The following is a 27,527-nucleotide window of genomic DNA, read 5'->3' as shown; positions in this document are numbered from 1 at the left end:
CAGGGACCACCTAAGGGGTCCTGTGCGGCGGTCTCCAGAAGGTCAAGTGCCAGCCGCTGCTGCTGGGCACTGGCGACAGGAAGGGCTGGCCCAGAGGGGACCTGGACGGTGGAGAGACCCCGCCCCATCCCAGGCAGGCCCCGCCCCACCCTTTGATGTGCAGGCCCCAGGGGAGCACAAGGGGAGCCTTCCGGCCTGGCAATCAGCTCCTCCCAAGGGGGAGAGCCTGTGAGGGGAGAGGACAGGTGAAGCCTTGAACCTGGGGACAGGGCTGAGGACCACAGTAATTGCCAGCTCTTACATATCAGGCCAAGTGGTAAGGCCGTGACTCCTTCCATTCACACGTCAACCCCAGGCTCGATCTTCTTTATTGCGCAGATGATGAAACCAGAGCCCAGGGCGTTTTGGTCACTTGTCCAAGAAATAGTGGCTGAGCCACGATCTGAAAACCAGGCCTCTGGAGTCCAAGGCCCCAGCAGTTGGAGCCCCGCAGGCCTTCTGTCTGTGCTCTCTCTCTCTCTCTCCCTCCTCTGATGCTCAGCTGGGCATCCCGGGGCTGAGGTTGAGGGGAGCTTCCTACCACCTAGCTCTGTCTCCCAAGAAACTCCCAGCAAGTCCCATGTGGGCCGTGGAGCCCATGGGGCCTAGGCCTGCTTCTTAGAGTTGGCCCTGGCCACTGGCTCCCCAAGGTGGTCAGGAGGGCACCCGCCTTTTTCAGTACGCTACTCTTGAAAACAACCAGCTTACAAAATTGATATCGCACCCACCCACCACGAATTCCAGAGCCGTGGCAGAACGCGCCCTCGGCTAGCAAGTGGCTGCATCAGGCCTGGGACCCAAGGTTTGCTGCCCTTGGTACAAGCCCTGTTCTCTCACTGTCCCAGGTGTGCTGGCTGAGGTGCAGGAAGAAGGGCACTGTCAGGACCTGCTCCGGCCTGGCACCAAGCCCTGCTCCTCCCACTCCGGATGGAAACACTGTACCCCGTGCCCCCCCCCTCCACCCCTCTGGCTCCCCAGCTCCTGATGGCTCGGGCCTGGCTGGGAATTCGGATGAAAGGAACATGCGGACAGACTGTGCACTGTAGGAAGGACCAGCAGGGGGGGACTTCCCTCTCGTGCTCCTAGGGGTCCCAGGCCCCACAAGGCTGCCCATACACCCCTGCTTCCCTCCAGCCCAGTCTCCCCAGCTGTTGTACAGACCTGCTCCTGCTCTGGTTTAGTGGGGAGTCTGGAACCTCACCTAGAAATCCTTTATTTACATTTTCTCTTAGGAAAAAAAAACAAAAAACAGATCTGATGCTCTGCTGAGCCCCCAGGTTCAGGGTCTTCACAGGAAAGTAAGAGAGCGCAAGTGAGCTCCCCGAGGCCGCCCAGAGTCCACTGAGGGCTTCTGTTCCTCTGGCCCTGGAGCTGGGCTTCCCTGAGATCAACCCCAGGGCCCTGGATGACAGGAGCCATGGGTGCGGTTGGCACAAGGGGCAGGGCCTGGGAGGTGCTTGGACCCTCTGGCCACCAGGAGCTGGGTCAGCCCCACAGGAAGAGTGGAGAGAACGTGGGCTAGGACTTCATCCCTGAGGGGAGGACGCTAGTGCCTCAGGGTCCAGGAGTGGGGGCCCTGCGTGGGGGGCCGCTGGGTCAGACACATGTGGGCATCTCACATGGGGACCAGGTGACTGCACGGACCAGGAACTATTTGCTGTTGTTTTTGAACCAAGAGTACACCTCCTCCTTGTTTTCCTTCACCCACTTGATGTTGGCTTTGGTCTTCTCCAGAGCTTGCTCCAGAGCCCGGGTGGCTGAGCCGAAGCCTGTGTCCATGTTGTTCTTCTTGAACTGCTCCAGCTGCCGGGAAAAAAAGATTCTTAATCCAGGCTCTGAGAAGAGGGGGGCCCAGTCCACAGTGGGGCTGGGGATGGCGACCACAGCCTGTTCTCCAGGACAGGAGGGGCCCGTCTTTCCCCTTTCCTGGGGCCAAGTCCTTATCCAGCACAGAGCTCAGAAATGATAGCACCTAGGAGCCATCCTAGGTGTCGTTAGCCTTCAGTGTGTGGTTCTTCATCGAGTTGACTCCCAGTTTTTAACTGAATTACAATCTCAGTCCAGTCAAGGGAGGACAGAGGAAAAAATTAAGCAGACACCACAGGGAACAACCAGCAAAATTCAAAATGTGGCCATTTCCATAATACAAATGACCCAGTTGCTTCAACAAATAAACGGTATTTTTTTTTTTTAAAAAAGAGATGTTACAGATGAAAAGATGTATCAGAACTGGAGGTTATAAATAGGGCAATTAGACAGGAAAGAAAGAAGTAAAAATACCTCTAATTGCTGATGACATAATTTGAATATAGAAAATCCTTAGAAACCTTAAAAAAAATACTTGTTTAAACCAATGAGTTCAGCAAGGTTGTAGGACCTGAGAGCAATGTGTAAAAAGCAACTGTGTTTCTACACAATAGCAATGAACAATCTGAAAATGAAATTAAGAAAACAGCTTCATTTATAATAGCATCAAAAAGAATAAAATACTTGGGAATAAATTTGACAAGACAAATACAAGACTGGTATGCTGAAAACTATAAAAGATTGTTGAAAGAAATGAGAAGACCTAAATAAAAGGAGAGAAGATCCAAATGAAATTGTGTTAATGGATTGGAAGATTTAATCTTATTAATATGGCAACACTCCCCAAACTGATCTACAGATTAAACACAATCCCTATTAAATTTCCAATGGCTCTTTTTTGTAGAAATTGGCATCTGAGCCTAAAACTCATAAAGAAATTCAAGGGACCCAGAAGAGCCAAACAATCTTTCTTTTTTGCCATTGAAATAATTTTGCCTTTTATTTTTCAAATTAATATGCATCCAGATGGTGCTGGCACAGTGGATAAAGCATCATCCTAGGACACAGAGGTCCCAGGTTAGAAACCCCAAGGTCGCTGGCTTAAGCTCAGGCTCATCCAACTTGAGTGCAGGCTCACCAGCTTAACCATGAGGTTGCCTCACATTGACATGATTCCAAGGTCACTTGCTTGAGCCCAAAGGCTGCTGGCTTGAGCAAGGAGTCTTGGCTCGGCTGAAGCCCCCCAGTCAAGGCACATATGAGAAAGCAATCAATGAACAACTCAAGTGCTGCAACTACATGTTGATGCTTCTCATCTCTGTCCTCTCCTGTTTCTCTCTCTCTCTCTCAAAAAATAAATAAATAAAGTTGGGAAAAAATAATTAATTTGCAGTAAACCTGTGCTTTCTTGGTGTATAGTTTCATTAATTTTAACATATGTGTAGATTTGTGTAACCACTAGCATGATCAAGATATGAAACAGTTTCATTATCCCCCAAAACTCTTATGGTATTCCTTTGTAGTCACACCTTCCCCTAAATCCTAATCTCGGATAACTACTGCTCTCCATCACTTTAGGGCTTTTGCTTGTTTGAGCCAATCAATCTTTAAAAAGAACAAAGTTGGCCCTGGCTGGGTAGCTCAGTTGGACCTGATGCACCAACATTGTGGGTTTGATCCCTGGACAGGGCACATATAAGAATCAATGAGGCCCTGGCCGGTTGGCTCAGCGGTAGAGCGTCGGCCTGGCGTGTGGGAGACCCAGGTTCAATTCCTGGCCAGGGCACACAGGAGAGGCACCCATCTGCTTCTCCACTCCTCCCCCTCTCCTTCCTCTCTGTCTCTCTCTTCCCCTGCCGCAGCCAAGGCTCCATTGGTGCAAGGATGGCCCGGGCACTGAGGATGGCTCTGTGGCCTCTGCCTCAGGCGCTAGAGTGGCTCTGGATGCAGCAGAGCGATGCCCCAGATGGGCAGAGCATCGCCCCCTGGTGGGCATGCCAGGTGGATCCCGGTCAGGCGCATGCTGGAGTCTGTCTGACTGCCTCCCCGTTTCCAGCTTCGGAAAAATGAAAAAAAATAATAATAATATAAAAAAAAAAGGTAAAAAGCAAGTGTCCACAAAGACATAAATGAATTGACACACTCATACATTGCTGCTGGGGGTGCAAACTGGTACAGTTGCTTTGGAAACATTAAATGTAGAGTTAATTTTTGCTAGAGCAATTCTGCTCCTAGGTGCATATCCAAGAGAAATGAAAACATGTATGTTCACTTGAAAATGTGTACCTGAATGTTCATAGCAATGTTATTCGTAAAAACCAAAAGGTGGAAACAACCCAATTGCTTATCAGCTGGCCAATGGATAAGCAAAAGTGGTATACCCATCTAATGGAATATGATTCGGCCATAAAAAGGAATGATACATGCTACAGCATGTATGGACCTTGAGAACATCATGCTAACTGAAAGAAGCCAAACACAAAAGGCCACATATTGCACGAGTCCATTACATGAAATATCCACAACAGGCAAATCCATAGAAACAGAAAATACTCTACTGGTTGTCTGGGGCTGGGGACAGGGAACTAGAAAGTGGCTAATAGGTGTGGGTTTTCTTTTGGGTGTAATAAAAATGTTCTAGAATTAGATGGTGGTGATGGTTGCACAACCTTGTAAATATACTAAGAGCCACTTAAAATGGTGAATTTTATGATACGTGAATTATTCTCTCCTTTTTTTTTTTTGTATTTTTCTGAAGCTGGAAACGGGGAGAGACAGTCAGACAGACTCCCGCATGCGCCAGACCGGGATCCACCCGGCACGCCCACCAGGGGCCACGCTCTGCCCACCAGGGGGCGATGCTCTGCCCCTCCGGGGCGTCACTCTAGCGCCTGTGGCAGAGGCCAAGGAGCCATCCCCAGTGCCTGGGCCATCTTTGCTCCAATGGAGCCTTGGCTGCGGGAGGGGAGAGAGAGACAGAGAGGAAGGGGGGGGGGTGGAGAAGCAAATGGGCGCTTCTCCTATGTGCCCTGGCCGGGAATCGAACCCGGGTCCCCCGCACGCCAGGCCGACGCTCTACCGTTGAGCCAACTGGCCAGGGCCAATTATTCTCAATTTTAAAAATGACAAATCAACCTAGTGCAATGAATTAACTTTGGCTTCTAATTCAAACATAACATATTAATGGCAAAAAAAAAATTTTCAATATGAAACACGTCTGAATTTGTGTGTCCTCCTTGTACAGGGCCATGCTAATCTTCTCTGTATCATTTCAATTTTAGCATATGTGCTCCCGAAGCCAGCACTAAAAAAGAATTTTTTTAAAAATGTAGAGAATTTGCCTGGCCTGTGGTGGCTCAGTGGATACAGTGTCGACCTGGAATGGTAAGGTGGCTGGTTTGAAACCCTCGGCTTGCCTGGTCAAGACACACACACAACAATCAACAAGTAAGCAATGAACAACTAAAGTGAAGCAACAATGATTTGATACTTCTCGCTCCCCACCTCCTCTCTTTGTAAAATCAATAAATAAAATCTTTTTTTTTTTAAGTGAGAGGAGGGGATGTAGTGAGACAGACTCCTGCATATGCCCCAACCAGGATCCACCCAGCAATCCTGTTTGGGGCTGATGCTCAAAGCAACTGAGCTATCTTCAGCACCTGAGGCCGATGCTCAAACCATTCGATTGTAGGAGGAGAAAAGAGAGAGAAGGGGAAGAGAAGAAGATGGTTGTTTCTCATGTGTGTCCTGACTGGGGATTGAACCCGTGACATCTACATGCCAAGCCAATGCTCTATCTACTGAGCAAGTTGGCCAGGGCTCAATAAATAAAATCTTAAAGAGAATGTGAAAACAGCCTGGGTATAAGATGGTTATTAATTTCCTCGGGTTTGCTAATGACAGTGAGATTACTTCATTTTAAATACGACTAAAGTATTTAAAAGTGAAATTATATGATATCAGTGATTTGCCTAAAAATTATCCACCCCCAAAAAAGTGCCAGGAAAAATGTTGATAACTGTTCAATCTGGGTAATAGGTACATAGAGGTTCATGATATTATTCTCTTTCCTTTTTGCCTGTATAAAATTTTCAAGATGAACTTTTTTGATTGAACTGTCACCATTTAAAAAGTCTGAACCCCCAGCTCCTCTGGATATGAGGGAGGTCTGACAAGAAGCATGTGCTCCCTATGACCACGGTTGGTAGGGGCTGAAATACCTTTCCGCTGTGCCCTTAGACTGGGGATGGGTCCCAAGGTCCAGGACTTCTTACCTGCTGTAGCTCATACTCAGTGGAGAATCGCCGAGTCACTCCCTGGATGAGGTTGGAGAAGGAGAAGGAGCCACCACCATAACTGCAGGTCAGGGAGAGAGGGCACTGTGAGGAGGGCGGGAACTAACCCTCAGTGACTGGCAGGCGACACTATATCGTCACAGCTGGCCTGTGATTGGCCCATCTTGTAGATGAGATGAAATGACACACCCAAGGACACTTGAAGACGGGTTTCACTACAGTGTCATTACTCCCATCTCTCCAGAGATCACTCCCGCCAGCCAGACTTTCTCTTTCCTCCAAGTGGGAAAAGGAACGGCACACACCCTGCCTGGTCTTTGACTCCCGCCCCAACCCTTGTGTAGTGCCCAGCTCTTTCTCTCCTGACTGTGGTGTTCCATGCACAAAGACAACCCCCCGGGCAGCCTTGACATGCTCTTAGCAGACTCACTCCTCAAAGAGCTTCTTCCAGTTGCTCTGGATAAAGTCCCAGGCCAGAGTTTGCCCAACAACGTTGCTGGAGATGCTGATGATGGTGGAGGTGGCATCTTGTTTCCGGATGTAGTCAGGGTTTAGCGTGTATGCCAGGTACCTGCGCGGGCAGGATGCTGTGTTAGGGACCACTTCCAATGGCTGCAGTCAGGTGATTTGACAGAGAACCAGGCTGGCAAAGGACCTGGCCCTCCCCCCACACCTCTCTTGCATCCTTTGACATCCCCTCAGCATGCTGAGGGCTGACGACCCCTTGGTCCTGCCTCCCTCTTATAGATGGGACACTGGATCTTCTATGCAGGAACACTGGCTATGCCAGGTGTCGTGCCTGACATGGGCCAGGTATTTGACAAATATCCGACGGTGAAGAAAGGTGGGAAGGAGTGCTAGAGTCACGATCCCCGCACCAGGTAGGGTGGCCACCCCTGTCTTTGACACTGAAGGGAACCTTCCTTTACTGGGTTCCAGGCGATAGTGTATGAGTCACACAGCGGGAGCCAGGAGCCCTCATCAAGGGCTGTGGGGGGCAACTGCCCAGCTGGATATCCAGAAGGACTGAGATCCAGCTGTACCACAGGCCTCACAGAGAGGGAAACTGAGTCACTGTCAAGTAAAAGCTGAGAGGCCACAGCAGTGAAAAGCACAGGACATGGGCCCAGATCTGGGATCGAATCAGCGCTATCACTTAGTAAAGCTTCCAGACCTTGGGCAAGCTGCTTTGCTTCACCAAGCCTCAGTGTCCTCATTTGTAAAGTGGGAACATCCTGCCCCACTGCGCAACTTTGAAAGAGAATGCGGAGACACTGTGAGGCTGGTTCTTCTCTTATACCTGGGGATCCTGGTCCCCAGTGGGAAGGGAAATTCATCCAGTTCTGCTGGCCAGTCCTCACCTGTTCAGGATCCAGACCTCCTTGCTGCAGGCCAGGGCCGCACGGAGCTTGTCAGCTTCATTTACCAGCGTGGCTTTTTGGAACTGGTCCCAGGCAAAGTCCCACTCCGCCTCACCACCCTGGGCGATGGCATTGCAGTAGACAGTGGACCGCAGGTTGGGGTGGATCCTGGCATGGGGTGGGTTGGGGAGTCAGAGGTGGACAGGCAGCAGGGAGGGTGGGACCAGGGTCTGATGAGGACAGGGCTATGGCTTGAGGGACGAATGAAGACAGGGGCAGAGCAGGGGACACTTACGGATTATTACTGGGGTTACGCATCCACTGGGAGAAGAGGTTCGACACCAATAGCTTGCAGTCAGGAAGCCCACTGGAGCAGGCGGTGCTGATAGCATTAACCTCGTTGTACCTGCCCCGGGTGACACATGGTCAGCTGTCTGGCCCAGACTCCGGCAAAGACTTTCCAGCTGACTCATGACTCCAGGCAGGGAGGCCAGGCCAGGGTGCTAAGGGTACAGTCCCCCCAGGTCCCCGTTTGCTCTGTGCCTTGGGACCCACAGGGGCCGGCACAAGGTCTAGCTCCAGCTTCCACACCAACAATCTCAATGACCAAGTTGGTGAGGAGACCTCAGAGTTTCAGTTTGGTTTCTGTGCAAAGAGGCCAGATGGGCCCATAGGCCTCCTGCTCCTAGGCGGGGTCACTCCCTGGTAGTCCTAGTCCGGCCAGGGAGTTGGGAGGTCCAAAGGGGGACCCTGCCTGGGTGTTGCTCTAGACTCCAGGTCAAGGTGGCTGGGCTCCCCATGACCTCCAGACCCAAAAGAGGGCATACTCACTGGTCCATCAGGTTTTGTGGGCGCTGAGTCCAGTTGTTGGTGATATTTTCAAAATGATAGAAGAGGGGTGTGACTTGCTTCTTCAGGTATTGCTGAGGAAAAGAAAACATGAATAGTTCAAAGGGGAAACTCAAGCCTGACCTTCCTGGAGCCCCCAGCAGCCTGTGATGGGGGTGGGCTGGAGTTGCAAGGACGAATGGCTACAGAGGACACGTGGCCAGAGGCTCGGGCCTCACCTAGGCCCAGGTAGTGCTCAAAGGGGCCACACTAACCCCAGTTTCAGATGATGGATTCCTCCTCAAAGCTCAGCAGCTCTAACACTCTCAAATGTCACCAGAAAATGTAGCATTGGGTTCCACTGTCCCCTGCCACCTGATTGTTAATATTGTGTTTTCTATGAAGAATTTAGAAGACAAAAAACATATGCAGAAAATACAAACCACCCAGGAGCTTACCAAAATGACAATTTCCAAATTGGTTGGGGTGAAAGAAGAGCGTTTCCTCCTCCCTTCTCCTTTTCTACCTAGTGTATTTGCAACTCTGAATGCTGTACTTTTTGCCTGGCATTATAACGTAAGCCCCACCCTAGATTATCAAAATCTTTTGCAGACTCTGGTTCAACATGGTTGATCGGTTGTCATGTGTGCCAACCGGAATCCACAGCGAAATGTAAAAGAAAGAAACCGCCAAGAACAAAGAGACTAGGAGAGGAAAGAACGGTGGGAGAGGCATGCACCCCATTTAGCTGCTGGAAGGCAGAGAGAGGGAGGCATAACAGGCTAGGCAGAGTGGGGGAGCCTGCAGCAGGGGAGGGGGAGATGGGAGCGAGGGGACTTGCTGTGACAGACTTGGCTTTAGAAAGACAGGTCTGTGAGGGACAGAAATGAGGCAGGATCTGTAAACAGAGAGAGATGGAGTCCGAGTCCACAGAGGGAGGAATTAACCCCCAGCCCCCACTTTTCTCCTTGAAGCAGTAGGCCACCCCCTCCCTACCAAGGGCAAGGCTGAATCAGAGGGACTCAGAACTGGGGGTCACTGTGGGAGGGTAGCTGGACTGCAAAGGGGACCAGAGGTGAGCTTCCATACTGAATGGAGGTGTCCCTCCTTGCCTTCCCCACTCACTATTCCCCAGAAAGAGAGCACCTCCAGCCTCCCGAGACAGAGGATCACGCCCTGAAGACTGCATGGTCTCAAGGGAACACCCGTGGATACTGATTCTTGAGGTTCCCCATGAAGAGTCACTTGAGCACCCAGTCACCCCACAGCGAGACCCATAGGCAACAAACCCCACCTCCCCACGGGCTTCCAATCCCATTTTACTGCCTCATTCTCAAATCCAAAGAGACAGCTCGGCCTCCAACTCAAAAGAGAAGACCAAAGCCCACAGGAGGCTCAGAGGAAACAAGTCAATGGGAGAAAAAGAAAACTTAGGCAAAGCCTGTGATGAGGATCTTCCGAGGGGTCAGAGAAGACACCGCACAGGACGCTGGGCCAGGAGTAGCCCTCAGAAGTTTACAAATATGATTGAGGAAATGAATACAACCTGTACAGGACAGTGGGTGGGCAGGTCCTAGAGGACAGAACAAGAAGTCAATACACTGGAAGACAGAAAAGGAAAGAAAACGAGAGGGCCATAAAAATAAAAAAATAATAATAAAAAAGGAGAGGAAGAAAGTTTAAAGGAGCAATGCAAAAATGTCCAGATTGAAAGAGCAGAAGGCTGAGGGAGGCCCACCAGGACTGAGAGAAGAGCCCACCAGCCTGCACAAGGGGAGGCAGGCCACATTCAAAGAACCGGAAACAAGAAAGGCTCTGGGTTTCTCAACAGAGACTAGACGTCAGTGCAGCGAAACCCGACATTCTTTTCTTTTCTCTCTTTTAAAAAAAAAATTCTATTGATTGATTTTAGAGAGAGGATGGGAGGGAGAGAAAAATGTTGACTTGTTCCACTTGTACTTGCTGGTGGACTCCTGTATGTGCCCCAACCAGGGATTGAACCTGCAACTTTGGCGTATCAAGGTGATGCTCCAACCAACCGAGCTACCCAGGCAGGGAAACCTGACATTTTCAAGGAATAATTTCCAACATAAAAACTTCTAAACCAACATAAGTTCTCATTCCAGTGTGAAGGCGAAATGAAGGCATTTCAGGTAAATCTACCTCAGAACATCCACCTCTTACGAACCCTTTCTCAAAATTCCTGGAAGATGAGCTTCCCCAGGAGACAGAAAACTCAAGGAAGATCCCATGGTTTCAGGGACCAGGAGAACCTTCTAGAATAAGAGCTGAGTGGGGTTCCAGAAGAAAGCAGGGGTACCTGGGGGTGGGGGGTGGAAGTAAACCTGCTGTGTTATCTGATACATTTATATAACATGGAGAAAAAAGGAAACATATACATAATACTCTATGTGGCTCAGCAGAGAATGTTATTTAAATAATCCCAACAAAGTAAATGTTACATCCTAAGTTGACCCAATATTGTGACTGGCCTGACCTGTGGTGGCACAGTGGATGAAGCGTCGACCTGGAAATGCTGAGGTCGCCGGTTCGAAACCCTGGGCTTACCTGGTCAAGGTACATATGGGAGTTGATGCTTCCTGCTCCTCCCCCCCTTCTCTCTATCTCTCTCTCCTCTTTCTCTCTCCCTCTCTCTCTCCTTTCTAAAATGAATAAATAAATAAAAAAAAAATATTGTGACTGAACCACATTCGGAAGATGAGGTGAACACACGGTACATACATTAATGAGCTAAGATGAGTTAAAACCTCATTTACCATAATACCTCATTTATCATAATGGGGAAAATGTTGAATTAAAAAAATGATCTCTTTAAGTATGATTTAATGGCTACATAATATTTCACCAAATGGATAGTCTAGCTAACGAATCCCCAACTGTTGGACATTGAAGTGTTTTTTATTTTTTGGTCTTTTATAAACCACATGGCAATGAACATCCTTAGAGACCAGCTTTTCCTAGTAGGAGCCTGAGCGCCCCCTGCTTTACAGCTGTTAACAGCTGCATCTCCCTCCCTCCTGTCCCTTGGGCAGGCTAGACAGGTATGCGCTGCTCAGTTCACAGAGGGGTTCACTGGGGCTGAGGAGGGTGACCCAAGGGGCCACATAGCTGATAAAAGACAGGCATCCTGCGTCCCAGCACAGTGCCTTTTTTTTTTTTTTTTTGTATTTTTCTGAAGCTGGAAATGGGGAGAGACAGTCAGACAGACTCCGGCATGAGCCCGACCGGGATCCACCCGGCACGCCCACCAGGGGCTACGCTCTGCCCACCAGGGGGCGATGCTCTGCCCACCAGGGGGCGATGCTCTGCCCCTCTGGGGCGTGGCTCTGCCGCGACCAGAGCCACTCTAGCGCCTGGGGCAGAGGCCAAGGAGCCATCCCCAGTGCCCGGGCCATCTTTGCTCCAATGGAGCCTTGGCTGCGGGAGGGGAAGAGAGAGACAGAGAGGAAGGAGGGGGGGGGGGGGGAGTGGAGAAGCAAATGGGCGCTTCTCCTATGTGCCCTGGCCAGGAATTGAACCCAGGTCCCCCGCACGCCAGGCCGACGCTCTACCACTGATCCAACTGGCCAGGGCCCACAGTGGCTTTTTCCAGAAGTGCTAACCTCCACATGTCAAAACTTTGCTGGAAGCCTGGGTCTTTTCCTTGCCCCTCCCAACCTGCCCGTCTTCTCAGTCCCCCTGCCTCCACTCCAGTCCCTCCTGTTCTCACCACTCTGCCTGCACTGAGCAAGGACCTGGTGCTGTGTCAGCCTGGAGGGTTTCACCACTCCGGGCAGGATTTCCATGAACTTCCTAACAGTGCCGTTTCAGGCACCAGGCAAACTGGTCCTCGTGCCTGACCAGCCGTGCCCCTCTGTACCTGCATGGAGCTGTAGACCTCGGAGCGGTCGAGCATGAGCTTGAAATAGCTCAGGCTGCTCAGGGCGGCCTGCCAGGGCATGTATTCTGTCTCTTTGGCTAGGAAGAGGGTGTTGCTCAGCGCCAAGGTGACGGGGACCCTCCGGGCACTGGGAACAAACAGAAGGGCTCAAGTAAGCACCCCTACCCAGTGCTCTCTGGGAACCCCAGCCCCTTCCTGGAGTCTCAGGTCCCAGAGCCCCAACTGAGCCAGCTCTAGTGTTCACTGGGGTGGCAAACATGGGTGCTGGGCGATTCCACAAACAAGGCCAGCCCCAGGCCCTGCCCTCATCCATTGCCAGCCACAATCTTCCCATTTTACGGGTGAGGAAACTGAGGCTCAAAGAAGTAAAGTGACTTGCCTAAGGCCACACAACCTGTAGAGACAGAGCCTAGATTCAAAAGGACAAAATGCCTGTGCCCTTTCCTTAATTCAGCGGTTCTCAACCTGTGGTTCGCGACCCCAGCGGGGTCGCCTAAAGCCATCGGAAAATACATAATGCATATCAGGTATTTACATTCCGAATCATAACTGTAGCAAAATTACAGTTATGAAGTAGCCACCAAAATTATTTTTTGGTTTGGGGTCACCGCAACATGAGGAACTGTATTGCGGAGTCACGGCATTAGAAAGGTTGAGAACCACTGCCTTAATTAATCTATTTTTTTTATTACCATGGCCAGCAGCTCCTCCTCAGGCTGTTTGTGCACATTTGGTTCATAAATGTCCATGTCTATGGATTACATCACGTGTATCAAAGAGCTTAGCACAGGAAGTGGTTAATAGTTGTTTATGCATGTCACGTGTTGCCTGCTCTGTCCTCCCCAGATTTTTTAGCACTAGCACAGTGACCTAGCACAGTCAGCTCTCAGGAAAAGCTTGGCGCCATGGGTACAGTGTGACTCTGGAGTGGACGTGCCTGAGTCTGGCAGTCCATGGGTCACGTCGCCTCAGGCAAGGTACTCAAACTCAGAGTTCCAGATTCCTTATCTGGGAAATGGGGCTGTAACACTCACAATCTCCAGAGGGAGGGGGACCACAGGAGGGGTGCTCCGGGCACAGGGAGCCTGCTGCACTGAGCCTGGCTCAAGTGAGAACAGCTGGTTCTCACCATGGAAATACACTTGCTAAAGTCACCAGGCCTAAGTCAACAGCTTCTAGCAGAGCCACTGTGGACCTGAGAAGGAAGGGGACACTCACCTGGCCAGGTCAAAGGCATCGTGGATGATCTGTGCCCGATTGATGACAGGGATGGTCTAGAAGGGGCAACAGAGGGTGTGACCTCAGGGTGTGACCTCAGGCGGGGCCTGGGACAGGGGACGGGGGAGGGGTGCGGACACCCACCAACAGGTTTGCCTGCAGCTGAGCCTGAATCTTCCTCCAGTTGTCTTCGTCATAGTTCACCAGGTAATAACCTGTCACATTGACGTTCAGCAAGACCCACTCTCCACTCCCGGTTTTGAACAGGTTATCCTGGGCTGCGGGAGAGAACCAGAGCTAGGGTGGGGCTGCTCAGAAGGCCACAGGCTGAGCCTCGATCCTCCTCTCTCCAGGTCTCAGCAAGAGCAGCTTCCTGCAGCTTGGCAGCAGCTGGCTTGCCAGCCTCCAGGATGATGCCAAGGGGAGAAGAGGTGCGGGGGTATTGAGCAGTTTGCCCAGCCAATCTTTGCCTCTGGCTGGCCGGTGACCTCAGAAAGACCGTGTACCATGGCTGCACTGCAGCACCTGCCCTGCCTCCTACAGGCTCTGTGTGCCCAGGACAGTGCTGGCTACCTGGATGTTTCTATCCTCACACCTCCTGGCCACTCAAACTCCCACCCAGTCGGCCCCCAGCACTGCCTGTCTCTTCTTCCATGGGGCGTAGTGCCCCTCCTCCCTGCTCTCCTTCTCCCCCTTCCATCCTTTCTCCTGGCAACCAGGAGGGACCCTTCCATAGCTGCAGGTCAGACCCAATCATTTGCCCACTTCCAACCTGCCCCAGCTCCTCTTGGCCCAAGGACATGGTGAGTGCCTCCTGCATCCTTCAGGAACCTCTACTCAGTCCCCATGTTCTCTCCTGCCTCTATGCTTTGCACTTGCCTATGTGTGTTCCTCTGCCTAGAATACTTTCCTCTGCCACCATTAGCCTAGCTAACTGCTATTTTTCCTCTAACACTTAGCTCACCTCCTCCATGAAGTCTTCCCTGACCTCTCCATGAAGTTGAATCTCCCTTATTCCTGGCTCCTGGCCCATGTGCCCAAGTAGCCCAGAGGTCACCCGTGCCTCTATGAAAGCATTCAGAACAGCTCTGGAAATTTTTAACTGCCCACCTTCCTTCCCTTCATGGACAGCCTTGCCCTAGGCAGAGGCCGACTTGCCTTGACCTTGGTTTCTTCAGTGCCTGGCAGAATAGGGCAGCTCATACTATGTGCCAAGCACCGTTTAAAACATTTCATGTGGATTATCTCCTTTAAATCCTCACAGAGTTCAACGGGGTAGAGAGTGTCCTTAGCCCCACTTTATCAATGAGGAGATGGAGACCCGACAGGGATGGTAACTTGCCCAGGGTCACACAGCAGCAGAATGATTAGAGCCAAACAAGTTGGCTCCATTTGGGGAGTGAAATGAGGAAAGAAGCCCTCGCTGAGGCTGCTGTAACCCCCCCAGCACCCGGGCCAGGAGCTGGGAGTGTGGGGTGGGGCTGCTGTCCACGAGGACAGGGCTGGATTACGTTCTGCTGGATTATCCTTCAGCCAGAAGTCCTCCTGCGGGTTGCCATTTCTCAAAGACGTGACGTGAACAATCCACCGGTAGCTGCAAGAGGAGACCCGAGGTCAGGCAGTGACAGATGCCAGTTCTTGGCCACTGCCAGCAAAGAGTACCCCCTCCCTGCCTGGGCTCCCACTTTCTGCCCAACCCTGGCACCAAATGCCCCAATCCTCCCGGCCCAAGAGGGAGAACCTGCCTACTGTCACGGGGGGAGAACCACGGCAGGCCAGGCCCTCCGAACCCTCACCGGGACGCCTGCCCCGTGACCCTGTCTGCTCACCCGAACTCTGAGGGGCGAGTGACATTGGAATCGCGGTCAAGGAGGAAGTGCTCCTGGGAGATTTTCCCTGTCTTGGTGTCCACAGTGATGACAGGGAAGCCCATCTGCAGGATCCAGCGGTCCATGATGGTCTTCACAGAGTCGGGCAGATTGATGACTGACTGACTGTTCACAGCCTGGAAGAGGACACAAGGGTGAGGAAAAACCAGGGTCACAGTCAGGGTGAGGGTAAGAGCTGTGGGCTCCCAGATGGGGTCCAGGGACAGGCTTAAGGTGGTTGTTCCTGTAGTCACAGGTCAATTTTTATCTTTCCCATGCATGTGCACTTGTTTTCTTAGAGAGAGAGAGAGAGAAGAAGGGAGAGAGAAACACACATCGATTTGTTGTTCCACTTATTTATGCACCCACTGGTGGATTCTTGTATGGGCCCCTGACAAGGAATCAAACCCACAACCTTGGCTGAGCGACCCAACCAGGTCCATATGCATTGTTTTTGTAAAAACAACAAAACTCCAACAATATATGTTAATAACTGAGAAAATAAAAACAAGAAGAGGGCAAGAAAGTGGGCAGAAGAGCATGTCGGAGGGTACAGGCTGAGCAGGAGGGAGCTCTGGGGGCTGCAGGAAGAGGGGGCCTCAAGGGAAGAGAGAGCAGATGGGAGCGATGGAGTTGGAGGGGCACCTGGTCTGGGGGAGGGCTCAGCTTCGCAGGACAGGGGAAATGGGAAACTGAGGCAGGGCAAGGAAGAGAGTGGAAGCGGAGGGGAGAAGGCCGAGTCAGTGAGGGAGGAGGGGAGGTGGACCAGGCTCATGGTGGATGCACCGTGGGCTGGAGCTGGGCCCAGAGGACACTGGAGCCCAGCTGTGACTCTGCGACTGAGCCCTGGGTCTCCCCTCCCTGGTCAGTCCAGCCTTGGAGCCTGGGCACCTGGGGAGCAGCTGGCAGGAAGCCTGGGGCGTGGAGTTCTGGAGGGGCCGATCGGATTGGGGAGGGTGGGGGGGGGGTAGGGCAGCTGTGAGGGAGAGGAAGAGAGATGGTGGATGACAGAGAGCGGGCAGACTCCAGCCTACAAGAGGCAGGAGAGGAGTGCAGAGAGGGGGAGGCAGTTGGAGGGTCCCCCCCCACCCCCGGTCTGGGGCTGCTCCAGGTCTGAGTTGACAGGAATGCAGGGTGGGGTTGGATGGCAGCATCCCAGTTTGCGCTGAGGGTGCTGGGGTGCGAAGTCGTGTCTGGAGGGCCTGGGAGGGCACAGGGCAGCCAGGACTGCTGAATGAGTGACTGAATAGGTTGAATGAGTGGCTCCGAAGTTTCGGGCAGAAGAGGGCTTGGGCGTGGGAACCATGAGCGCCTATTTCCTCAGCACTAAGATGAGGGGATTCCTCAGCTCCCATCACGGAGCTAACTATAGGTGAGGCAGGCTGCCTGCTGTGGTCTTGGCCTATGGTTTCTCACACTACCTCCATCAAAGGGCCACCGTAGCACCCATTTTATAGATGACCAAGCAAGGCTCCCAATGACCTGCCTGAGCTGGTAAGCAGTGGGACTGGGCACATTCCCTTACACATGTACTACTCCCAGGGACTTCTAGCATCTCAGGACCCCAACAGAATGGCTTCAGAGGGCCGGCTGTTACCCACTTTCTGCAGGTGCTCCCACAGGTCCAGATAGGTGGTGCTCTTGTAGGCAAAAGTCTGGAGGTAGGACTGTGGGAAGAAAGGCCATGGTGAGGGCAAAGCTGGTGTCCCCCAGGCTCTGCCACTCAACCTCTAGGGCGGGCTGGGGCTGGGGCACAAGGGGCAGCGGCTGGAGGAAGCCCCCTTCCCTGCCACCACCCCCAATGGCTGGCCAAGCACACTCACCGCCAGACCCTTCTTGAACAGCTCCTCGGTCAGGAAGCTGGAGAGCATCCTGAGGACGGAGGCTCCCTGGGGGAGAGGCAGGGCTCAGAAAACTGTGCTGAGCCAGCAGGACCCTGTGACCCCATCGGGCTGGGACAAGTGCTCCCAGGGCCCCAGCTGCAGTGGCGTCCCTGCAGGCCAAGTCTCCGCCTCCCTCCCCACACCCCTCACCGGCTCAGGGCTAATGCAGAGGCTGGGGCAGCACCTTGCTGTAGGAGATGGAGTCGAACATCTCACTGATCTGGGCTGGTGTGTTGACCTCCTGGGCAGGGGTGGACAGCGGGTGGGAGGAGGCCAGGGCGTCCACGGCCATCACGCGGTACACATCGTTCAGCACTATGAGGTCTTTCTGCAAAACCCCGACAGCCATCAGTAGACTGTCCTGGGAGGGGTGACATAGGTCTTCCCTTGCGCCCACACCCAGACCCCGGGGACCCTGTGCAGCTGGCTCACCAGGTTCCAGCTGGGCTCTGCCTTGTCAGCACCCAGGTACTCCACGTAAGAGGCAAAGCCCTCGTTCAACCACAGGTCGTTCCACCAGGCCACGGTCACCAGGTTCCCAAACCACTGTGGGGGACAGCGGTCAGCCCAGCCAGCTACTCTGGCCTTGCGTTCACCACCAGGACTCAGAGCAGCCCTTCAGGAGCGCCCCCACGTGCTAGGCCAGGCTGGCGATCCTCTGACATCATTATGACACCCCCCCCTGCCATTTCCCCTCTCAGCTGCCAAAGGCAGAGCCAGGACCTGTGTCATTGCCTTCCAGAACCCTCCCGCCTCTTGCTCTGCACTCCCCGTGCTGAGGGGCTACCTGATGGGCCAGCTCGTGAGCAATCACGGTGACCACCCGCTCCTTGTTGCTGCTGGAGGAAGACATTGGGTCAAACAGCAGAGAGTTCTCCCGGTAGGTCACCAGCCCCCAGTTCTCCATGGCACCCGCGTTGAAGTCAGGCAAGGCGATCTGGTCTGTGGGACCCAGGCAGTTGGCAGGATGGCCCCTGGCCATGGAGCCCCCTCTGCTGTCGCCCTCCCCTACTATGACGCCCTTCTCTCACCAGATTTTTCGAGGGGGTAAGATGTGTTATAATGTTCTGCAAAGAAGTTTAGGATGTCTCCTGTCACAGTCAAGGCATATCTGCCATGACCCTCCATGGTTGCACTAGGCCGAGCCCAGATCCGGATCTGCAAAGAGGGTGGAGGTAAGTCAGGGGCCCCTTTTGGGTCCTGCTGCAGGTGGGCTGAGTCCCAGACACTGGACAAAGTTAAAATGGGAGGCCTGGTCAGCAGAAGGGAGGGTTAGGGTCTCTGAGGGGCTTTGTGTCCTAGGACGGAGTCTTTGAGAAGTAACAATAGTCATAATCACCATCTGTCTGTCTGGCACCTATGGGTCGGGAACTCTGTTAATGAGGAGAGATCCATTTTTCAGATGCAGACACTGGCCTAACAATTCAAGGACTGGGACAGGGATGAAGCTAAACAAAAAATCTCCCTCAGGCAAGGCCAATCCTGGGAAGGACAAGCAGGTGGGCCCAGCTTCGTACCAGGACACCATTGGGCGCCATCGTCTCCACACTCGTGAACTCGCTAACGATGTAGGCCAGCAGGTACGTGGACATTACAGGCGTGGAGTGGAACTCAGTGATATTCCAGGCGGGGTCTTCAGGAAACGGGACGCTGGAACCTGAGCATGGAACATTCAGGCGTGTAGGCATGCACCCTCCCCCCTGCCCTGACCCAGCCCTGAGGTGTTGGCTTCCCAAGGCTGTGTGGCCCCAGGACACACCCACTCACTTTTGGGCAGCATGTTGGACAGGGCCGTGAGGTTATTGGGGTGGATGAGGGTGATGTTAAACCTGGCTTTCATGGCTGGCTCGTCAAAGCATGGGAAGGATTTCCGGGCATCTGCAGATTGCATCTGTGTCGTGGCCAGCACCCTGCCCAAACCAGGGTGTTAGAGGGATTGCCAGCAGAACGCCTGCTCCAGTAAGGGGGCTGGGGGTGCTTTAGGGTGTTGCTGGGTGTGCAGGGGAAGGTACACGGAGGGCTGATCCGGCCTAATCCCCCCCGCGGCCTCCAGCCCCTGATAGGACAGCTGACCCTGTGAGATCAGAGCTCCTTCTGGACTCAGGGTCAAAGTCCAGGCAGGCTTCATCCCTGCATTAGTTGGGAGACCAAACTTCTCTCCTCTGAGCCTCAGTTTTCCTGTCTAAATAAGGGGCACTTTCATCAGTCATCCCTGGCTCCCTAAAGTGGGGACGGGAGGCCCTCCAGGAAAGGATTTGTTGTCTTGGTAGCTGCTCCCCGCAGAGCTACAGATAAAGCAATGGATCAGAAGTTCCAAGGCCTCGAACCCAAGCCCTTCTTTGGTTCTCAGACTCCAGCTCTGCCTCATTTCTGAGAATCTGCCCCCAGCTGACAGACTCAGCTCCAACTCACTTTTTTTTTTATTTAGTGAGAGGAGGGGAGGCAGAGACAGACGCCTGCATGCCCCCCCCCCCCAGGATCCACCCGGCAAGCCCTCTAGGGGGTGATGCTCTGCCCATCTAGGGCTTTGCTCCAACAATAGCGCCTGAGGCAAGGCCATGGAGCCATTCTCAGCACCCGGGGCCAACTCGTTCCACTCGAGCCATGGCAGCAGGAGGAGAGGAGGAGCGAGAGGGAGAGGGAGAGAGAGGGAGAGAGAGAGAGAGAGAGAGAGAGAGAGAGAGAGAGAGAAAAGAGGAGGGGTGGAGAAGCAGATGGGCGCTTCTCCTGTGTGCTCTGACTGAGAATTGAACTCAGGACATCCACATGCCGGATTGACGCTCTACCACTGAGCGAACTGGCCAGGGTCCAACTCACTTTTTTTTTTTTTAATTTTTCTGAAGTTGGAAATGGGGAGGCAGTCAGATTCCCACATGTGCCCGACCGGGATCCACCCGGCATGCCCACCAGGGGGCAATGTTCTGCCCATCTGGGGCGTCGCTCTGTTGCAACCAGAGCCATTCTAGCGCCTGAGGCAGAGGCCATGGAGCCATCCTCAGCACCCGGGCCAACTTTGCTCCAATGGAGCCTTGGCTGCGGGAGGGGAAGAGAGAGACAGAGAGGAAGGAGAGGGGTAGGGGTGGAGAAGCAGATGGGCACTTCTCCTGTGTGCCCTGGCCAGGAATCGAACCCAGGACTCCTGCACGCTAGGCCGACGCTCTACCACTGAGCCAACCAGCCAGGGCCCCAACTCACTTTTTGACATCGCCGTCCATGTACTCGCTGCGATAGAAGCCTGCCAAGTCATCAGCCAGCTCCCCCTCAAACACAGTGTCCATCTCGTACATGCTGCCCTTGTTCAGTGGGCTCTTCAGGTGCACCACCAGGTACTCGGTGATCTCTACCAGCTCGGTCCTCTCAATTTCGGGGGCCTGGGAGCCTCCCACATCCCGCAGGACAACCATGTGCCCGTTGGTTTTGGTGTAATTGAGCTTTTTGCTGTGGATGATGATGACATTGGTGGACTCGTTGCATATGAAGCGGACAGTACTTGAGCCCTTAAAGATGTACAGGCCATTCTCATTGGGGGTGAGGTAAGGCCTCAGCTTCACCTGGTAGGAGTCGGGCACCAGTGTTTTGGGGAGGCGGTATCGGTTCCATGGCTTGCTCTGGTCCAAGGTGGTGGCCACAGTGGTGGACATGGTGGTGGTGGGGCTGGTGGAGGCCTCAGCAGAGTTCTCAGCATTCTTGTTCTTCTCCTGGGCATATACCACAGACAGAGCGACGATGGTGCACACAGCTGCCACGCCCAGGACGATGCCCAGGATACCTAGGGTCTTGGAAATGTAGAAGCCCTTGGCCATGGTGAGGGTGGGAAGGGAGCTTGGGAAGCTCAGGGCCGGCAGGGAACAGGGCAGCCTGGGGCCAGGCTTATATTCCAGAGAGGAGGAGCCCCACAGCCCGCAGACTGGGCAAAAATTAACCAGACAGGCGAAGGTCACTGCACTGGGCAGGGGCGCGCTTTGCCCAGGCTCTGGAGAGGAGATCCAGGAATAGTGCACCTGCTGGAAGCAAACAGTGTCTGGTTACAGGCTGCTGGCTGCCCTGGAGCCCGCCTGACAGAGTGCTGAAGGGTAGGGGGCAGGCTGCAGGCTCAGTGGTGGGGGAGCAGCCACTATCTGTGTGCAAGCGGAGATGGTGAGGACAGAAGTAGGAGTATCAAGGTTAGAGTGAGGGAAGGACTTCCCAGGAACAAGAGGTGGGAATGCAGAGAATGAGAGAATCAGTTTCTGGGTCCAGAACACACTGGGTCTCCCCTGTGGTCCAGAGCTGGAAGGATGTCTATTCCTCAGTGACTTGCTCCCAGAGTAGGCTCCTACTGCATTCCTCTAGAGTAGGTAGGGCTCCCAGGTACCCCTGTCTTTTCCCTCAATTATCAGCTCACTGCATAGAATAAAACAAGTTGCTTTGCCTCTTTTTTTTTTTTTTTTTAAAGAGAAAGACAGGAAGGGAGAGAGGTGAGAAACATCCACTCTTAATCGTGTCACTTTAGTTGAACAGGGGGCTCAAGCCGAGCCAGTGACCCCTTGCTCAAGCCAGCAAACATAAGATTATGGTGATTATACCGCACTCAAGTTGACAAGCCTGCGCTTAAGCCGGTGACCTTCAGGTTTTGAACCTGGGGTCTCAGCATCCCAGGTCAGTGGTCTATCCACTGTGCCACCACTGGTCAGGCAAGTTGTTTTGCCTTTTTTTTTAAGTTTTTTTTTTTTTTTTTTAATTTATTGATTTTACAGAAACAGGAGAGAGAGGGGAGTGTGGAGCAATAAGTATTAACTCATAGTTGCTTCACTTAGTTGTTGATTGCTTGCTTGTTCTATGTGCCTTGACCAGGCAAGCCCAGGGTTTCGAACCAGCAACCTCAGTGTTCCTGGTCGACACTTGATCCACTGTGCCACCACAGGTCAGGCGGTTTTGTCTTTTTAAGAGAAGAAGTGGTGGAGGCTTAACCTCTTGACTAGGCATGATCTTGGGGCGGCAGCTTGATCTTTCTGAGACCTCTTTCCTCATAATGATAGTATTTACCTCTCTTGTTTGTTGAATAGATTTAATGAGAAAAAGATACTAAACACCACATAGCAGAAACTAAAAATCGTCCCCACCTTTTTTACCCAGAGCTCACCCACTGCCTCTCTCCCTATCCTTGGTAGAAATGAAGATAGTACTTATCATACTCAATAAAATATGTTCTCAGAGGACAACGATGTTCATTATTATTCTTCCCATTCACCAGCCCAGTTTCTCAGACCTTGGCTATTGGCTGATCCTCATCTCCACAGCCAATTCCCCCCTCCTATGATTTCACCATGTCCTTGGTCAAAGCCACTCTTTATGTGGACACCGCTGTCCCCTCATGGACTCCCCACGTCCACTGCCCCCCCCACTCTTTGCCACATCAATTAAATCATTATTTTCTACCACTGCTTAAATCCTTCTCTTTGGTTTTGGAATTCAGACCAAATCTTCTAAAGGGACCCCCAAGTTTAGGTGCTATCAGCTTGCCCACTATCCAGCCTCGTTTTCACCACATTCCCCTCTGTCTTGGTCCTCTAGCCTCTCTGGACCTCACCCAGCCCCCTCACCATTGGACCTTTGCACTTGCTGTTTCCTCCATCTGGGTCATCTTCTCTCCCTTCTTATCTGGATTAATTCCTATTTATCCTTCAAGTCTTTCTTAGAGAAGATGCCTGACTTCTCTGACCAAGTCAAGTCCCTATTAGTTCCATTAGCACCACAAACCTTTTCTTCAAAGCCCTGTAACTCAGTGAATTTTCCATTTGATCTGTGTCGTTGATGACTTGAGTCCTGCCTATTTCCACCACAAACTGGAAGCCCCCTGAGAGCAGGACCTTGGCTGCTTCTGCTTACCAGCACTTGGCACATGCCTGGCACATAGTAAGTGCTTAAGCACATACTTGTTGAGTGAATGCACACACGGGCGAATGAATAAGTGAATGGGTCAATTCAGGAGTCTCGCCTTATTGAAGTCTTTCTAGCCCATCTCCCCTCCTGTTCCTGCCCCGCCTCTTGTTCTAGGAGAACTGTCTACCCCCTTCTATGAGCTCCATTCGTGGCAAACAAGCAGGACTCCTGTTGGGGCCAAATGCATCTCAGGACTCATATCTGTTTGCTCCACCAGCTTCTCAGCTCCTTCGTCTGCCGCTCCCTGGGCCTGCCCGAAGGCTTGTTCAGTGAATATATGTGTGAACTGACTCAGAGATGAATTCATTCAGGTATAACTGCAAGAGTGAATGACTGCCACCGGCCATCTGGCCAGCAGAGGGTCTTCAGGGGAATCCTGGGTATCCACCTTTCAGAGGGAGGGTGCTCCAAGCGCTCAGCACACCCTGTGCCCAGGGCCCTGGTCTGGGCAGTGTGGACTTCCCACAGCCGTGACCAGCAGCCACCCTATCAGGTCTGGGCTGATGGCCAAGGGACACCAATGAGAAGCCAAGTGCTGAGGGCAAAGCTGCAGCTTGGGCATGGTGACAGAAGGAATGGTGACACCCAAGGGGGATGTAGCATGTGTTCCCAGTTCCCTCAATCAGTGCTAGAATTTGCCAAGGAAGGCCATCTGTATAGCACCCCGGAGACTGGCACCTACGACCCATGCAGCCCCCTGAACTGTACCTCATGTGTCGTTGGTGGGGCCTACAGCCCCTTCTACCTTTGCAGCGGAAAGACCCACAAATCTGCTTGGCCTAATCCCTTCTCCAAACAAAGAAAGAGGCCCCGCCTGGCCCACCATAGTCTTTTCCTGTTTGCTTTGGACATGGCCCACGGGCCCAGCTGGCTGGAATCTTGACTCTTTCGGAAAGGGCCTCTGGTCTTCAAAGTGGGCGCAGCAGGCAGCCCTCTGCCCCTGTGATGAGAGGTCCCGGCTCCGGGCGCCGGGCCAGCCCAGCTGTGGGGCGCATGCTCCATAGCCCCCTCCTCTGTAATACTGAAAAGAGCCCTCTCCTTCAGCCCCTGCTGTGGCTCAGGCCTGACATCTCTACACCCCACCAGAAAGTGGTGGCAATGCAGCCCTTCCCTGTCAGCCAACGCCACCACACACCCTGGCACAGAAGCCTTCCTCTCCCGCTCAAGCCGTTTCTGGCTCCTCACTGCCCTCAGTATAAAACCTCAACTCTGAGCCTCAAGACCTTCTGTGAATTTGACCCTCTTGCTCCTGTTTCCAATGCCCACTGTGGCTCCAGCTGCCAGCATTTCCCTGGCAGCTTTTTCTTCCCTAAATTTATTGATTGGTTGATTTTAGAGAGAGAGGAAGGGGGAGTGAAAGAGAGAGACAGAAACAATGACCTGTTCCTGTATGTGCTCTAATCAGGGATTGAACCCACAACCTTTTCTTATCAGAACAATGCTCCAACCAACCAAGCTATCAGGCCAAGGCCCCTCTGGGCTTATGTCTGTGCCTTTGTTCATCCTGTAAAATGCATGTGTTGCATTTTTTCCCAATACATGTTTCAATTCACGACTACTGACTTAAAAAGTATTCATCTGGGTAGCTCCTAAAATCATCTTGTATGGCTACACCCACTTTCGGAATTGCTGCTCCATCCCACATGATTCTGGGGGTGGCATCATGGGCATTTGTTTTTGGAATGGAACCTTTCTGCAGGTGAACAAAATGCATGTTCCTTTTACTGTTCGTTTCTCGACTGGGGACAAACCAAGTACCTCCAGCCCCATCTCAACCAAAGCAGCCTTTCAATAGCTTTATATATTTCTTCCCTGCCTATGTCTTGGTCTAGAGAACAAAATATCCTCTAAATTAAAAAAAAAAAAAAAAAAAAAAAAAAAATATATATATATATATATATATATATATATATATATATTAAGGTTGAAATTGATCATGCAAGAGAATATTTAAGGTAGAGCCACACGTCTGGAAGACATCGACTGAATGAGAAAAGGCAGCTTTGACTCAGACGTCAGGGGACAGGTTGCCTTTTACTGATACATGAAAATGCCAGGCACCTGGGAAGGACTATGGCAGGGAGGACCAGCAATCAGGCAAACTGAAGTGAGATGCAGGCTCTCTCACTGACCTTGGGGGTCTTGGGTAAGCTAATCACACTCACTCAGTCACAATGCTACTCATCCAACCCGTCCTGTCAGCTGCAGGGCTGGGTGAACTGGGAGCAAGCGGGCAAACTGAGTCCATCTGTTTGCTCTGAAGGAGTAGTGAGTCGGCAGCAAAGATGAGGCTGGGGCCTCAACACAGGGTACACTCTGGCTTCTCTGGCCCCTGGCCTTCTCCAGGCTTCTGAGCCCTCCACCCACAGCTGCATGAGACTTGGCCTGGGCCAGACCCCAGGGTGCTTCCTCTGGGAGGCTCATTCATTGTCCATCCTGTGAGAACCTTAGAAGGCTCCCTGATGGGAAGTCAGCTCCTGTGTCAGCCTCTGGAGCCCGATGTAGGGCGCTCGACAGGGAAGGAGCAGAGGGGACCTAGTGGGACTGGGAGAAGCACACCAGCCATGGAGGAAACATTCTGGGCTGCAGATCCTTCTTAGAAACTCCCATCTGTTTAACTGAGTACCTACCATGTGCGCTACCAGGATAAACACTACTATTTGGTAGCTGAAGAAACCAAGGTACAGAGAGGGTAAGTGGTTTGCCCAAGGTCACATAGCTAGTTAGTGGCAGGTTCTACAGGCTTAACTACACGTGCTTCCTAAAGCATCTTCCCATATACCCCACCCCATTTTCTACTACGCAGTGCCCATGAGGGTTAGAGACCACAGGAGGGGAACACACACCTGTTAGTGTGGTAACCTGGAGGCACATCCCCACTTCTACTTGGCCATGCCCTCATTTCATCCCACCACCACCCTACATGTCTACTGTCCCACCTGCAAAACAGATGACCTGAGGGCCCATCTGGTCCAAGACTTCCCCTTTTACAGGTGAATATACTGAGACCCAGATAGGTCTGTGTCATTTAGACATTAAGCCATAATCAGACGTCAGGGCTGACTGAGACTAGTGCTCGGATCACCTGAAGACACAGCCTGGCTGGTATGGTCCCTGGGCTGGGCTGGTGGGAGGAGGGGGTTCAAGTCACAAAACCCAAGGCAGGGCTCACCTGGGCCCCCCCTGCACTGCAGGGGTTTGGAGGTATGAGGTAAGGACCCCACTGGCCCCATTTGGAGGAGCCCTCCCCAGAACAAGTGCAGGTACAGTGGGAACCTTGATCGGTGCATTGGGAAACCGGCATCCCAATGGGGTGAGTGTAAAGAGAGAGGGAGACCGCGATTGTAAAATGGGTGCTTAAAAATAGGAGTACAGCCTGGCCTGTGGTGGTGCAGTGGCTAGAGTGTCGACCTGGAACGCTTAAGTCACGGGCTCAACCCTGGGCTTGCCCGGTCAAGGCACATACTGCAAGCGATGAACAACTCAAGTGAAGCAACTATGAGTTGATAATTCTCGCTCTCCCCTTTCCTCTCTCTGTAAAAGTCAATAAATAAAATCTTCAAAAAAAAAAAAAGAAAAGAAAAGAAAGGAGTACACTTTTCCTCTTCTCTTGGGGGGCCAGCGAAGGGCTTTGGACAGAGGCAAAATTTGAAAAGCTCTTGAAGGGGCCCGCGGAGCCATCTCTTCTAGAGGCTAAACGCCCCGGGATTTTCTTTCCTCTCTGGCTCCACCCTGCCCACTAGAGACTAAGTGCTCAGGATCACCTTTAGTCCCACCACCGCGTGAGGCAAACCTTAGCAGGGTGCAGTCCACCCCTTCCCCCGGAGCCAGATCTCCCCACCATCCCTCCCCCAGAGGCTCCAGCAGCCCCCTCCCACCCTGGGGGCCACCTCTGCCCCAGGTGGGCGGACCCCTGCCCCAACTGAGCCAAGAAGAGATACAGTGGGATCTTGGCTAAAGAAATTCTTGGCTCTCCCTGGGCCTTAGTGTGCCCGCCCCAGAAAGGGGCGTGGGCAGCAGCTGTGGGGCTCCCTGTGCGTGCTGGCGTCGGATCCCTGCCCACTCCCCAACACCCCCGTACCCGCTCCACCGGCCCTCCACTTGCCTGGGCCACCGGAGCCACCTCCAGGAGGACGAGCCGTACTAGCCACCCGCAAGCCCCACCAGGACCTGACTCCTCCTTTCGCAGGCTTTTTAAAGGGAAGTAACCTGACCCGGCTACTACTCCTCCGGGTTTAACCCTTTCGGGCCGCCCACCAGCAGCTGCGCCTGGACTCGCTTGCCCGTCCCCTACCGGTGTCCCCTGACAGCCCTGACAGGCAGACGACAGCCCCGAATGGGTCTTTGGTTCCAGGTCTCCTGCCACTCAATCCCCCGCATGATCCCCACTGTGGCCATAGCCTGGG

The 27,527-nt window shown here is 52.7% G+C and overlaps 1 protein-coding gene and 1 non-coding gene across 2 annotated transcripts; both read right to left on the bottom strand.

Annotated features, from left to right (window-relative positions):
* Positions 1-1,215: 1,215 nt before the first annotated feature.
* Positions 1,216-27,286, bottom strand: ANPEP (alanyl aminopeptidase, membrane). Its single transcript, XM_066354550.1, has 21 exons — positions 27,227-27,286; positions 20,395-21,203; positions 18,967-19,109; positions 18,717-18,856; positions 18,231-18,357; positions 17,987-18,141; positions 17,632-17,745; positions 17,384-17,527; positions 17,140-17,205; positions 16,918-16,983; positions 15,278-15,453; positions 14,960-15,042; positions 13,593-13,726; positions 13,449-13,504; positions 12,210-12,357; positions 8,333-8,424; positions 7,797-7,907; positions 7,502-7,669; positions 6,571-6,711; positions 6,120-6,201; positions 1,216-1,842 (listed from the first exon to the last, which is right to left on the bottom strand). Exons 2-21 carry the CDS (start codon positions 21,000-21,002, stop codon positions 1,690-1,692), a joined length of 2,907 nt encoding a protein of 968 aa, XP_066210647.1. The 5' UTR covers positions 21,003-21,203; positions 27,227-27,286; the 3' UTR covers positions 1,216-1,689.
* On the bottom strand, positions 5,046-5,150 carry LOC136385115 (U6 spliceosomal RNA). The gene has a single exon (XR_010747726.1). It is a non-coding gene; the product is annotated as a U6 spliceosomal RNA (small nuclear RNA).
* Positions 27,287-27,527: the final 241 nt, after the last annotated feature.

This window comes from Saccopteryx leptura, chromosome 13, assembly GCF_036850995.1.
Source record: "Saccopteryx leptura isolate mSacLep1 chromosome 13, mSacLep1_pri_phased_curated, whole genome shotgun sequence".
In the NCBI taxonomy this organism is placed as follows: Eukaryota; Metazoa; Chordata; class Mammalia; order Chiroptera; family Emballonuridae; genus Saccopteryx; species Saccopteryx leptura.
This window is presented reverse-complemented; position numbering and strand designations above follow the sequence as displayed.

Coding starts and splice junctions, on each gene's coding strand:
- ANPEP (XM_066354550.1), bottom strand. CDS start 21,002: ATGGCCAAGGGCTTCTACATTTCCAAGACCCTAGGTATCCTGGGCATC. Junction 18,358..18,716: donor TGGCGCCCAATGGTGTCCTG/GTACGAAGCTGG, acceptor CCCTCTTTGCAG/ATCCGGATCTGGGCTCGGCC. Junction 6,712..7,501: donor GAGGTCTGGATCCTGAACAG/GTGAGGACTGGC, acceptor CTGCCCGCGCAG/GTACCTGGCATACACGCTAA.